At 43.6% G+C, this 13,410-nt stretch overlaps 1 protein-coding gene across 5 annotated transcripts in view; it reads right to left on the bottom strand.

Annotated features, from left to right (window-relative positions):
• The window catches only part of XKR4 (XK related 4), a 244,074-nt gene extending 230,821 nt beyond the window's left edge, over positions 1-13,253 (bottom strand). For all 5 annotated transcript variants that reach the window (XR_012774461.1, XR_012774464.1, XR_012774463.1 and 2 more), the window contains exon 1: positions 12,306-13,253. Coding sequence is in view for 1 of the 5 variants with exons in the window: in XM_075494677.1 (XP_075350792.1) it covers positions 12,306-13,165 (860 nt within the window). In the remaining 4 variants the exon portion in view is untranslated. The remainder of the gene's footprint in view (positions 1-12,305) is intronic.
• Positions 13,254-13,410: the final 157 nt, after the last annotated feature.

Genomic DNA, 13,410 nt, shown 5'->3' with positions numbered 1-13,410 from the left:
GTTTCAAAGCTCAATGAATCATTTTATGGAAATTTGAAATCCTTTAATACATAGCTGTATATTAAAAAAATTGAAATATTATACTTTTTCTTGTAATACACTCCTCCTTCTTTCTTAGAGTATCCATTAGGAACATTTTTATGTCATTACTGAAATACACTTAATTCAGCTGACAGTCAACATTTTTCAAAATGTTCTTCCCATCCAATACTTTCTGCACTTAAAGAAAGCCAATCACAGTACCTGATATTTAACAAATAGAAAGGTATGGATGTATCATTTCATTTTTTGTTATAGAAATTTCTCATTTTTAAAACACTGCAAATAACATTGATAACTTATTAATATGAATTCTGCAGCAGTAGGATATATCACAAATCTGGTACCTGTCCTATTAAAAGATGTTAGCCCTGTAGAAAAGTTCTGGCTCTTACCACAGAAGGGGTTGACTCCCTTGTGAGAATCCACACACTGTGTAATAAGAGATGGGCAGTGTAGGAAGGCTTAGTTTCAAGAAGGACTAAGTCCCGCTCTGGAATTGACTCTGAGATGAGTTAGGAAAGGCACTTGCTCAAAAACACCACTCTATTTTGAACACGCTCTTAAACCACAAGTAGTAGCAACTCCTCATTACTTGTATTACAGAAGTATCCCAAAACCTCCACATAGTATCAGCCTCCTGCTGTGCTAGGAAGTTTTCAAAGGAATGGAAAGAAATTCTTCTCCCAAACAGCTTATGACCTTACCCACACAGATGAGGCTGGAAACTGTTAATACATTTCACTAGAAGAGGAAAGGAGACACAAGGATTAAAGAGCTGCTGTGGGCTATCTGAGGCAAGTCCCACATAAAGAACCTGCCATGGCCCAAAGCACAGGTTGGTCATGAGACAGTATTCTCCCTCTAGAGGGGCTGTAATTTTACACTGATTAGTGTAAAACACCCACAAACTCACAAAACAAGCCCAAATCCTCAAGTTCTCAGTCTACCTGACAGCATCTGAGTAACAGGTCCTACCTGGCAAGGGAACAGGTCCATTTCAAGTAAAGCCTTCTCAGCTCCTGGCTTGTTATGCTCTGCTTATACAAAACCACCAGTAGGCTCTACAAAGGGCTGAGCCAGCCTCTTCAGAGACAAACTTAGGGACTGATGGTGGGGTGGTTTGTTTTGAACCTTTTGCTAATTTTCTCAGCAGCCCTCTTAATTTAATCCAGCCATGCAGGCAACACACCCAGTAACTAATTAATTCTCTACGTCAATTGGATCATTAATGGAGTAGCTCTGCCACAGAAGTGACACTAACAGAATGAAGACAGGTTATAGAAAAACATACATCTCCAAAATTTTATTTTTTAGGTACAGGAAAAATAATGAATGGCATACTTAAGTACCCAACACAGCCCTTAGTTCAGTAAGGTAATTTTCAGACTCTGTTATCATGAGTTCTTAATTAACCTGTGCAGTAAAAATTCCTAACAAATGGTTGTTGACTGTAAATGCAATGCCTCCTTCTGACACATGCATTAATGCACTATTGTAAAAGTTCAAAGCCGTTATTATTGAGTTGTCTCAGCCACATTAATTATCCTCTGCACTGTATTTGGCTTCACTTGGGTAAATCTTCTTTAATTGCCCAGCCTTTACTTACAGAACATCTTTGTTTAATATACTGTGAACTCTGCTTACATTTATGCTTTTTCCAATAATTCCATGTCGAACATAGTTTCCACCATTACTACTGGAAGTGTTCTACACTCAGTTCATTTGTCTGCTCTCAGACATACATGTCACTGCTTTTGAAGCTGAAACATCCACTGCTTGGAAGCTTTGGGCTGAAGTTGATTCTAGCACCTCCACTATGTTTTAAAAAATTCCTAACCCTTGTTACCCAGGCCATTTTTTTCCATAGCATGTTGGATCCAGTTTACAAAGCGAACTAACAGATAAGGAAAACAGCACAAGACAGGAGGTGATGTGCTAACTTAAAGCAGCAAAAGTGGGCAGGTGAAGGAAACAGGGTGAAGGACAGCATTTTTTAAGCTGTGTAGCATATTATGGGCCTAATAAGCATAAAACCTTGAGGAAATAAATCCTTAAAATATTAAAATTCTGCTTTAATGTCCCAGGGATGTCCATTATGGAAAGATGTTCATGTTTTCAACATGTTTAACTTGAAACATGTTTTGACAGGCACATTGAAATGATAATTTGCTTTGAATTGTTTTCACCTAGATCATTTTCCATCTAAGCATCTTAAAATATTTTACAAAAATTAAGCTTCATAATATCCATACAACAGCTAGACTGCAAATACGTACTAAAAAACTGAAGAATAACATTTTCATAAGTATATACTGCTTTTGACTGTCCAAGTTGAGCTGTTTTAAATCTTCCCCTTTTAAGAAAAAAACTAAAATGGTAATATGCCCCACTTCAATGACAGTAAAAGGGAGATGTAGTTCTGCATTTTTGAAGAGCAACGAAGCTGGTGAAGGGTCTAGAGCAGAAGTCTTATGAAGAGCGGCTGAGGAAACTGGGGTTGTTTAGCCTGGAGAAGCGGAGGCTGAGGGGAGGCCTTATCGGTCTCTACAGCTACCTGAAAGGAGGTTGTAGAGAGGTGGGGGTCGGTCTCTTCTCCCAGGTAACAAGTGATAGGACGAGAGGAAATGGCCTCAAGTTGCACCAGGGGAGGTTTAGACTGGATATTAGGAAATTTTTCTTCACTAAAAGGGTTATCAAGCATTGGAACAGGCAGCCCAGGGAAGTGGTTGAGTCGCCATCCCTGGAGGTATTTAAAAGCCGTTTGGATGAGGTGCTTAGGGACATGGTTTAGTGGTGGTCTTGGTAGTGTTAGGTTTATGGTTGGACTCGATGATCTTAAAGGTCTTTTCCAACCTATACGATTCTGTGATTCTGTGATTCTGTGAAACTCAGAAAGGTAAAAAAAGGCAACCAAAATTATGCATACTGAAAACTTGGGCTCCACTTGCTGTGAAGTTTGTGGTGAGTTGGGAGACAAGAAGTTGGGACACAAAGACAAAGATTTCCTGGGGTTTTATTTCAGCCACAAAACTGTGCTGCTTACGTTGATAAAAATCAACTACAAAAATGTTACCAGGAAATCAACTCAGAGCAAGAACCAGGAACTCAAGCGTTTTTTAAATTTCTGTCTAATTTACTTTTGCACAAGACAGCAGAGGAAAAAGGTGAAACAGCTACAGAGTGACACATCAAAAATGCCTTTCCTCTTTCTTTTTTTCTAAGGTTGACTACATGTGGGAGAGAAATGTAGATGAAAAAATGAAGAAACCAATCCTTTAGCCAATTCAGATCATCCAGAGCTGCTCCCATAAGCAGGCATTTCCATGTAGATATGTATTACAGTCTTCTTTCTGGTTATACTGTACATGAAGGATGAATGTTTGTAAACAGAAATACTGGCGGTGTACTTTTAGGATAAAAGAGAGAGAAGGTTAAAAGGTGGGCAACAAAATTTAATTAAGCAGTAAAACAGAAAGACAGGGAAATCTGTCTTTGGTCCCATGTGAGGGCCCTAAGTATTAGGTCTTCCTCTCTGGCCTCACAAACATGACATTTCTGTCAGCATGATAACATAGTTCCAGCAGGAAGGACAGTAAATGTCCCCATCCAGTCTTGCCTCAGCCTCAGTGCAGAAACAACCCTGGGAGACAGGATCTGAGCCCTCTCAGCTGGAAAGGGCAGTGGACTTGGATCTCCTAGATCCTGAGCAAATATTCTAATTACAAGGGACATTTCTCCAGTACTGTAAAACAAGGCAGATTCAGTAATACTTGTCAGGGATCTAAGCTCATCGTTACTCATAAAGCAGGTTTAAACAATGCTTGCCAACTGGATCCACTAAGGGATTTTGGTGCCACTCCAGCCTAGCTTCTGGTTTGCAGTGGGCTTAAATGAGACATAGGAGCTCGGTATGTGTGCTGGACATAGCCAAAACACAGAAATACAAGCCTCTAGGACACTTTCAAGTCAAACATTATTGTCTGTTATGTTTAAGTTCCTCAAGAAACTTCCTAACAAGGCTGTTGAGTCAATTTTCTAGATCATATTTTCAGGTCTATATGCCTGAAGAACATCTAAATTCTGCTTTGTGAAGCTAACTCCTATTTTAGATCTGGCTCACAGAAAGGAAAGATTTCCATATAAAGTGAGCATATAAAGATTAGGTTGAAGAAAAATAAGAAGAGACACAACTCCACCCATATCCCTCTTTAAGATAAAAAAGACTACACATTTATAATGACAAAGCTTATCATTCCACACTAGCCACTATTAAACCATGAAAGTATCAGCACAGTGGCTTTTTGTTGGTTTTTATGCATGTATAGATCCCTCTATGGAGAACTAAAGTCTAGTGCTTGATAAGGTACTTTCCTTGGACCTGCTGGAACTAATCTACTGAGCCTATGCACCACACATGGAAAAACACCACTCTAAGAAGTTGGCAGCATCCTAGAATAGATTAGATGTTTACATGAAAACATCCCATTAAAGTGAGTAATGTCAGAAACTGTGGCATCGCTAACCTTCATTCTTAAGGGCAGAAATCAATCTGATATATAGCGCTGGTAAAGATAAGGAAAACTGTTCTTCCATCTGTAGGTTAATTCACTTTTTATTCATGCTAAAACATCTGCATCTTTCTCTGAAGCAGCTGGTACTGGTCCTTGGTACATTAGTCTTGCCTAAGTCATACCTTCCAATTCTAGAAGAACAAGAAGTTACTTTTGTTGTCACATCATTGGCTGCCAAACTTCCTTTGAAAACACCCCACAAACCAGTCTCGCTCCATTTGCTGCAACTCATGGTATCAAATCATTTGTAACTTGATAGCCTTAACCACCCCCACTGATTATCCCTGCCAATCAAAGAGATTTATGTGGCTCACCATACAAATCTTATACCACGAACATACTGAACAGCACAAGCATGTTGTCAAAGGAAAAGTAATGGAAATAATAATAATATAGCAATTATTTTATCTTGGGGGGGAAAAATACATTATTACCCATTTCAGCCATTCAAGGAGGGAAACAGAATGAGAGGGAGAGTGATAAGAAACCACTTCAGCAATCAGAGACCACAGGGAGATGATAATTCAGGTTACGCTTGTCAGGAAATTCAGGTAAAATCTCTTGGGAAAATATATAACCAAGACCCATTATTTTTTAATTCTAACATTTATGAAAACATAATTAAGAGTACTCCCTCCCCTGTAAACTGATGTCAAACTGATACCACACATTTGTATTTATCATGGTCCAGATGACTACTCACTGCAATCAGAGTTTATCTAACATTTTCTCTGTGTATTTGATATTTTTGCTGTGAGTTTGCCCAGACATACAACTCTTCTTTTTTCCTGTCTCATCCTCCTCCAGTGTCTCAAGCAGTCAGTTAAGAAAATTATTCAAATAATCCCTCTTTGGTCAGTGGCTGAAGGGACGTAAACTGGAGTTTTAGGTACACAGCGTACAAGGATTAACTGGTATTCCTGTGCCTTTTCATAACCTGCTTCCTTCTACGTGTTCCCTCAATTCTCCCTCATGTTCTCTTTTATATCAGCCTCCTTTCATTTTAAAAATCAAACAAATCAAACCAGTTCTTTTTATAGCCTGTTTGCCACTTCCACTCCTATATGTCTACTTGACACAATGTATACAACTGACAGCTGTGCTAAAATGGGCAAAAATGGCCCCACTTTGTAAACATACTTTAGCAACCACAACTTTCTACTGTACCTTGAAATACAAGCAAAAGAGCTATTGATTTTGTCTGTGCCTGATAAATTCCTCCCAAACAACCCTTTTACTGAAACTGTAAGTCACTGTTGTGATTAATCTGCTGTGTATTAAAAGCTACTTAATTGGAACAAAGAGATGGCAGAACAAGCTAATACTGTTATAAGTGACAGAGGAATTGATTTCATTTTAATTTTACTAGAACTTTTGTATCTTCGTAGCCAAGTCAGTCCTTATGGACAAATATTAAGGACTAAGCCAGCTGACAGGGAGCATACTCCTCCAGACAAGGTAAACTCTGACGTAAATAATGTTAAGATACGGAGCAGGATAATTGAAGCTATAAGTCATGCTGTGATGTTACACTTTCTTGCTTTCCCACAGGAGATTTGGACATGCAAACTGACCTTTCAGCACTAAATACTTTCCCTGATGTAAGTAACACAGAAATATTAGCCAGAAAAACTCATCTGGTTGCAAGAACCTTCTGCAAGACAACAACATCTAGAAACAAATAACATGAAACATTTCTTTGAGTTCATGGTATGTATATACAGTCATTCCGGCATGGCATCGGAGAACTCCGGAATAATAGCTACACATGGTGACACAAAATCCTCTGAAACACAAACCTTTAAACTCTTACAGATTTTCCACTGTTTTGGAAAAAGCCAAATATAAATTCTTCCCATATATAAGTTTCTAGAAAGCATTCTGTGTATAAAATATTAGCTCTCCTACTAAGCCAATTCAGCAATCAGAAATCTTAGTGCTTAAGCAGTACTTTGAAAATCTGAACACTTATGTAACTGATAAATATTCTCTATAGAGAGAACCCTTGTTAATTATTAAAATACAGTATCTTTCTTCTAAAGTACATCAGCATCTTTTACATGTAGCTTAGGTTATTAGAATAAACTGAATACCAAATCTGATTTGTATGCAGACTTGTAAGAGATTTTTAAGAACATAGTAAAGATTCACTTTTGTGTTTCAAAAAAAATTATGAAAGGCACAGCCTTCATCTGCATATCACTGTCTTCAGAAAAAAAGAAGAAAAAAAATTTTGAATATTTATTCTGCTGAATGTATTAGCAAAAGTTTAAACGTAGATAAGCCACCTACAGGATGGGCTGCCCCTTCTAATCCTGCTTTCGGGGGGGGAGGGGGGGGAAATGAAAACTTTAATTCCTATTTCTGACAGTCTATCACCTTTCCTGAGTCCTAAAGACACAGCAAGCAAAACAGTTAGCCAGTAGGACTTTAACTCAAGCACTGCAGTAACTCAATAAAAGAAATATGGTATTGCTGAGTGGTAGCATTTCGCTACACTAAGAGACAGATGGGGAGGATATGCAATAATCTTGTCTAGGAAAATGGCTATGACTCATAAATTTGGACTCAATGTGACAAATTATCTGACAGATTTCAAAACAGTGAGAAAAACTGGTGTCAGATTGAGATATTATCACATCGCAGTGTGAAGTCCAATGGCAGCTGGAATTATTGACCACCTAACTACACTGAACTTCTACACTACTACTGAACAAAAGTGTCAAAACTACTATGCAGAGCAAAAGTGCAAAAACAAATGAACCTATTTAAGGTTGGAGTTGAGCTGATTTAAAGACTGGTGATGTTTTTCTTAATTTCAACTACCTTGCTACAGTTCCAGCTTAGGGACCCAGTCACGCTTAATAGTGAGCACCTGAGGAAGTCGTAAGGACTTTACATACAGAGTGCAGATGCCATTTCCCCCCCTTTTTTTTTTTTTTTGGAGATTGCAAGAGCATCAGCTGACTGTAGAGTTGAAGCTATGAACACAAGCAATGAAATTCCTTTGGCGGATGATCCAGTCCTGTGAAAAATGCTTCCACAGGGCACCATAAAGACTGCAACTCACACTGGTTCCAGAATGCAGCATCACCTCTACAGCCCTCCTCCAACTTTTTTTTTTTCCCAAATAAGAACCAGGAAGGAGAAGGAAGAGAATGATTTCTTAGTATTACACATACACAGATATAGCTAAATCATAGGATCACTTCTCAGGGAACCAGACCCACTTTGGAACAGATACCTGCCCCAGACAAGTGCCACCGGGAAGGGCCAGTGATTAACTTGGCGTCTCTTCCTCCTTCTCTAGGTGCGTTCCCACACAGCCAGCAAATCTCAGCCAAAACCCCTCACACTATTGAGAGGGATATACTTAATCATCTCACTACCATCTCAGCTACGCAGAGATAATTTTAAAGGGTAACTTCTAGTCCTCCTCTTTCCAATGATTCACCCTTCCTCTGGCCTTGTTGGCTACAGAAACTTGACATGTCCCTTTCAGGCACTTTGACTGCGGCCTTTCAGACAAAATGACAGCCACCATGGGAACCTCCAAGCACTCCAAGCACCAAGGCAGCCTGCTCACATCATTCCCCTATGAGGCACAACAGTTGTCCTGGGGAGTTACTTCTTGCTTTCCAGACACCACAAAATGGGCACTATCAAGTCCTCCAGTCTCCTCCTCTTGTCCACCCAGTTTCCCACAACCCATGCTCCGCCCAAGGCTGGCTCTCAGGACCCCTTTACTCAGCTTCAGGAGCATGGCTCTCCAGTCCTGCCAGCCCAAAGGAATCTCATCCAGAGAAAAAGTTTTCAAGGAAATGAACCAGCTGCACAGATACCAAGTGAATGCTATTATCTCTTACATCCACTCACCAAGTCCTGCTATCCACTGCGAAATCTGAAAGCCAGGGCTAAGCCGGGGAAGCTTAGTGAATCAAAGGGATGCTCAAGGGCATTGGTTACCAACTTTCATGCCAGGCTCAAAGGGCAATAGTTTATCTGAATCCTACTGGCCCATATACCTCTACATAGTCCTTACAGACTATAAATTAAAGCATCCACTTTGCTTTTTTTTCCTTTCAATGGAATACAAAGACCCCATGCATTACATCCTCCTTGTACTCCCCAGAGTCTGCTAACAAAAAGCCGTATCTCTCACAGCACCTACCTGGAAGAACAGGGCTCCATAGTGTGGCTTCCATGCCCATATATTGGTAAAAACCAGAACACACTGGAAGTATGGATAAGGAAATGTATCTGTATCTATCTCTGAAGGCAGAATCTCATCAGTGATCATATTTCAATATGAAATCAGCTGCCAACAAAGGCCTGGTATCTGCACTCAGCTGTGGCAAGCAACTCCTCAGAGACTTCACTGGAATTTTAACTGAGGGACAGTGTTATCAGGAAGTCTGTGAACATCCAACCCCCTGAAAAACAAAATATTTATATGCTTATTCTTCAAAATGGAAGAATTCCATCTTCTAAAATTTGTGGGAAAGAAAAGTTATACCAATTTCAAAAGAAAAAAAAAGATCCATTTTTATTCAGAACTGATTGGCAGCTTAGCTGCTCCTGCAGCTCCTCTTCTTTACACTCTAGGAAAAAATCGTTTTAGTAATTTTAGATTGCCTATTTCCAGCATTGTTCCATGCCACATTAAAGACCTCATTCATTTCCCATTAGCACATTTTAGTTAAAATTAACACATAATCATTTTCAATGATCTGGCTTTCAATATATTTGTAAACAAAAATTAATCTCAAACGTAAGACAAGGAAAAGCTTTGGAATTGTTAAAAATCATCCTGACAGAACTAATCACTAAAACCACATTTTTAAAACTTTTTTTTTTAATCCAAGAGCACTGGGATTGCCAGTTGTAACCCCAGTTCCTCAAGACGGCTTCCTTAAAGAAGCAGTTGACACAATTCCCCCCAAAACCTTTGGCAATGTGACAAATAAAGGGAAACTGAAGACCTCAAGAATCAATTGAACACTTTAAGAGGAGACAGAGGACAGCGAACGCCAAATGAATGCAGAATGAGCACCAGTCTCAGTATATTGAGAACAAGGCACAAGCAAACCTCTCTTTTCATACCCTGGTATCCTTGCCCATATGCAAAACTAGCAAACACCAAAACCTCAGTTCTCAAACCTAGGGCTCCTTGTTGACAGAGAAACAACAGAAATATTACTGTAATTTTTGCTTGTGCAGGATTCAATACAATAAGTAACAGAAAACGTAAATATGGGTAAAGGAGAGCTTTAACCAGGGCCAAAAGAAAAAGAGAAGGAAAAACTGAAAGCTGAGAGAAAGCACAGAGACAGAGACACAGAATAAAGGGTAACATGGGATTTGTCAACTGCGGGGACGGTGCCCCCAGCAAGTGTGCACTTGTGGTGGTAACACAGCCGGCACGGTCTGTTTAGCTGCATCAAAGAAGGAGTTAGTCTCCAAACGCGTGCAACTGGAAAACACTTTAGATCATCCTTCAGCCTAAACGCTCAGGAGCTGTTTGCTCAGGCAGGTGCAGATGTTACACTGCAGAGCAGAAGTTTTGGACTACGAAGTGTGAGTGATTTTTTCCAGAAAATCATATTTTCCACAGATCATGTTAGTTCTGACTCCATGCTTATGTACGGAGTTTCTCAGGGGTTGATGTGACCTCTCCTTTTTGGTGCTGATTATTAGTTTTAGATGACTCCAAAGGCTCTCCCTTATGAGGAATATACCTAGGGAATTAAAATGAAGTCACTTTAATCAATTATGAAGTGCTGATAATGCAAGACCGCAGACAACTGACCATATAATTTCTACATTTGTGGAAAACTGTAAATAAATACTACTAAGTTACTGGAAGACAAACAATTATATGGCTCTGTTTCACTGGAAAAAAAACCCATAACAGGCTAAAACATAAATAATGTCCTAACACTCCTCAACAATTTAATATTCTGGTAGTCTTATGCTACTGCACATAAAACATGAAGAAAAGCTACATATGATCAAAAGAGGCTCAGCTAGCTTTAAATATAGAGGACTAGGTGCTCTTGCAAGGAGCAAATCTTATGTCAAAAGAGATTGTGCTTCATCAAAAAGCAAGCATCTGGAGAGCTCTAAATTCCAGCCACCTCATCTGACAGAAGCGCTGTACGATATCGGATTGCACCCTGCTCCACCCAAAGCCCTGCTCTTTGTGTTTTCCAACACAGAATCATGACACCAGACTTTGTTAAACTCTCTTCTGTGTCACTCAGCATGATACACACTGTTTACCTTCTATATGGATGAGTATCAACATGAATTTCTGTGTACAATCTCAGCCATTGTACCTACTCTTCCGTCTCTGCAGGATCAGGACTAAATATTACATAAAACCATCTCATTCAGAAAATCCTAAATTTAACTTGTGTTCAGCTGTGGAGGTAGAGCATACAGGAACATACAAGCATACAAGACCCAGAACAAAGCATCACTTTTTGTTCAAAATTCTGCTTCCCTCTCAAGTTGTGTCATAGTTAGTATCGAGCACACCTGTAACTTGGAGTTAGTTTCACAAGTTTAGAAAATTGTATTTGTTGTAATAAACCAAAGAATCTGGAAAGTGAAAGACACTTAGTTATGGCATCCCAAGATCTTCGGTCTATTATCTAGCAGCATTTGGATTCCTTGATGCTTAAAGGCCACAAGCAGAACTGAGCTAATACAGAGCAAAAGACAGTCCCTGTCCAAAAGGGTGGGACAGAGACGAAAAACTCCAGAGCCAGAAGTTTAGAGTAACAACAAATTAGACTCCCTAATGAAATAATTGTGAAAAAAGATTGTTTCCAGAACAGAAACATGAGAGAATTCCTTTCCACCCATCGGACAAGAAACCCCAAAAGTATTTTCAGCTGTTGCTTTAGTGCACTGCCCCACTGGATGACCTTCTTCAACACAGCATCCGTCTGCCACGATTTTATGTGGAAATGTTAACTCCTTATACACTGTGTATTCTGAACTCTGCACTTTTCAGGCAGCACTAAATGTATTTGCAGGGTGTTTGGCCTCCATATAAATCTTTCCTGGAAATGTGCTTAAAATAAAGGAAAACATTACTTTTGCAAACTATGATGTCATCTCCCTTTTCCGTAAGTGCCTTCCACAACCTGCTTCAGCACATCCTTTCCGTAGCGCACGCTACGCCGCTTGCGAATGTTTTTGAGAGCAGCTACTCAAAAGTTTGATTTAGAAGACATTCCTTTACTAATCACACATACAGAAAACGCACAGGCACAGCAAGGAGCAGACTGCACGCAGCATATTTACATATAAAAACCCAGCCACGGGGTGTTCATCAGCCGTTTCTGGAAAGAAACTCTCCGCTGCCAGTGAAGTTCCCCCGCTGGCGGCAACGCCGTCCTGGCCGCATGTGAGGAGACCGGGAGACGCACCCGACCGGGATATCCCCCTTTTCCCCCGCCTGCCCCCCGCCAGACCCCCGGCACGGGGCTCCCGGGAAGTTTAGGGCACCCCGCGCCAGCCGGGCCCCTCCCGGGGCGGCGGCCGCCCGTGCGGCGCAGGGCGCGCAGGCACCCGGCGGGGCTCCCCTCGACGGGGCGGGACACCCCGCGCCCGCGGCCACTCACGGCCCCGCGGGGCGCCGGCCGCCCCCCAGCCCCTCGCCGCCCCCGCCCGGCTCCTCACCTCCAGACCTGCCCGAGCTGCAGGATGTGGACGAGCGACTGCAGGAGCCAGATACAGAAGGCGCAGGACGCCGAGCGGCCGCCGCCGGCGCGGGGACCGGCGGGGCCGCTGCCGGCGGCGTTGCTGCTGCTGTTGCTGCTGCTGTTGGTGGCGTTGCTCTTGCTGGCGGTGGACGCCTGCCGCTGCGGCGTGCAGGGGCGAGCGGCGTCGATGTCCGCGGCCGCCGAGCCGCTGCTCACCAGCAGCTTGCTCTCGGCGGCGGGGCAGTGCCCGGCGGCGGCGGCGGCGGCGGCGCTGTCCTCGGTGCTGAAGTCGTGCGCGAACCAGCGGAAGCTGAAGACCTGCACGGAGAGGGAGCCCAGCAGCACGAAGAAGAGGGTGAGCCCGAACCACCAGCGCTGGCCCCGCAGGTAGTAGTCGACCGCCAGCCAGATGTCGGTGCCCACGTCCGCGAAGTACACGGCCAGGGCGGCCAGGATCCAGAGGCAGTCCCACAGCGAGTAGCGCCGCTGCTCCCTGCCCAGCCGCAGGCACAGGGAGGACGAGCCCCCGCCCGAGCCCCGGGAGCCCCCGCCGCCGCCCCCGCCGCCGTCTCCTCCTCTGCCGCCGCCGCAGCAGCAGCAGCAGCAGCAGCGGGAGCCGCCGCCCGAGCCGTCCCCGCCGCCGCCGCCGCCGCCGCCGCTGCAGCACCCGCCCCCGGGCGCCTCGTCGTCGTCGCTGCCGCCGCCCGGCCCGGCGCCGGCGGGCAGCCCCGGGGCCAGCGCCTGCACGGAGCCCGAGTGCTCGGAGTTCTGCAGCGGCGTGAACGCCACCTCGCCGCCCTTCTTCATCTTCCGCCGCCCGTCCGACTTCGCGGCCATGATGCCTCCCTCAGCCCCGCCGGAGAGCAAGCGGGAGCAGCGAGCGCTCCTTTATCCCGCGCCTCCCCCTGCTCCTCCTCCTCCGCCTCCTGCCTCCTGCCTCCCGCCCTCCGCCGCCGCAGCCGCCGCGGACCCGCCGCTCCCCTCGTCCCTTGTCCCCGCTCCGCGCCGGGTTGCGCGCCCGCGGGCGGCTCCTCCGCGGCGGCCGCGCCCGCAGCGCCGCCTGCCTGCGGGGAGCCGCGCTC

Source organism: Mycteria americana, chromosome 2, assembly GCF_035582795.1.
Source record: "Mycteria americana isolate JAX WOST 10 ecotype Jacksonville Zoo and Gardens chromosome 2, USCA_MyAme_1.0, whole genome shotgun sequence".
NCBI lineage: Eukaryota > Metazoa > Chordata > Aves > Ciconiiformes > Ciconiidae > Mycteria > Mycteria americana.
Note: the sequence above shows the minus strand (reverse complement) of the source record. Positions and strands in the feature narration are given on the sequence as shown.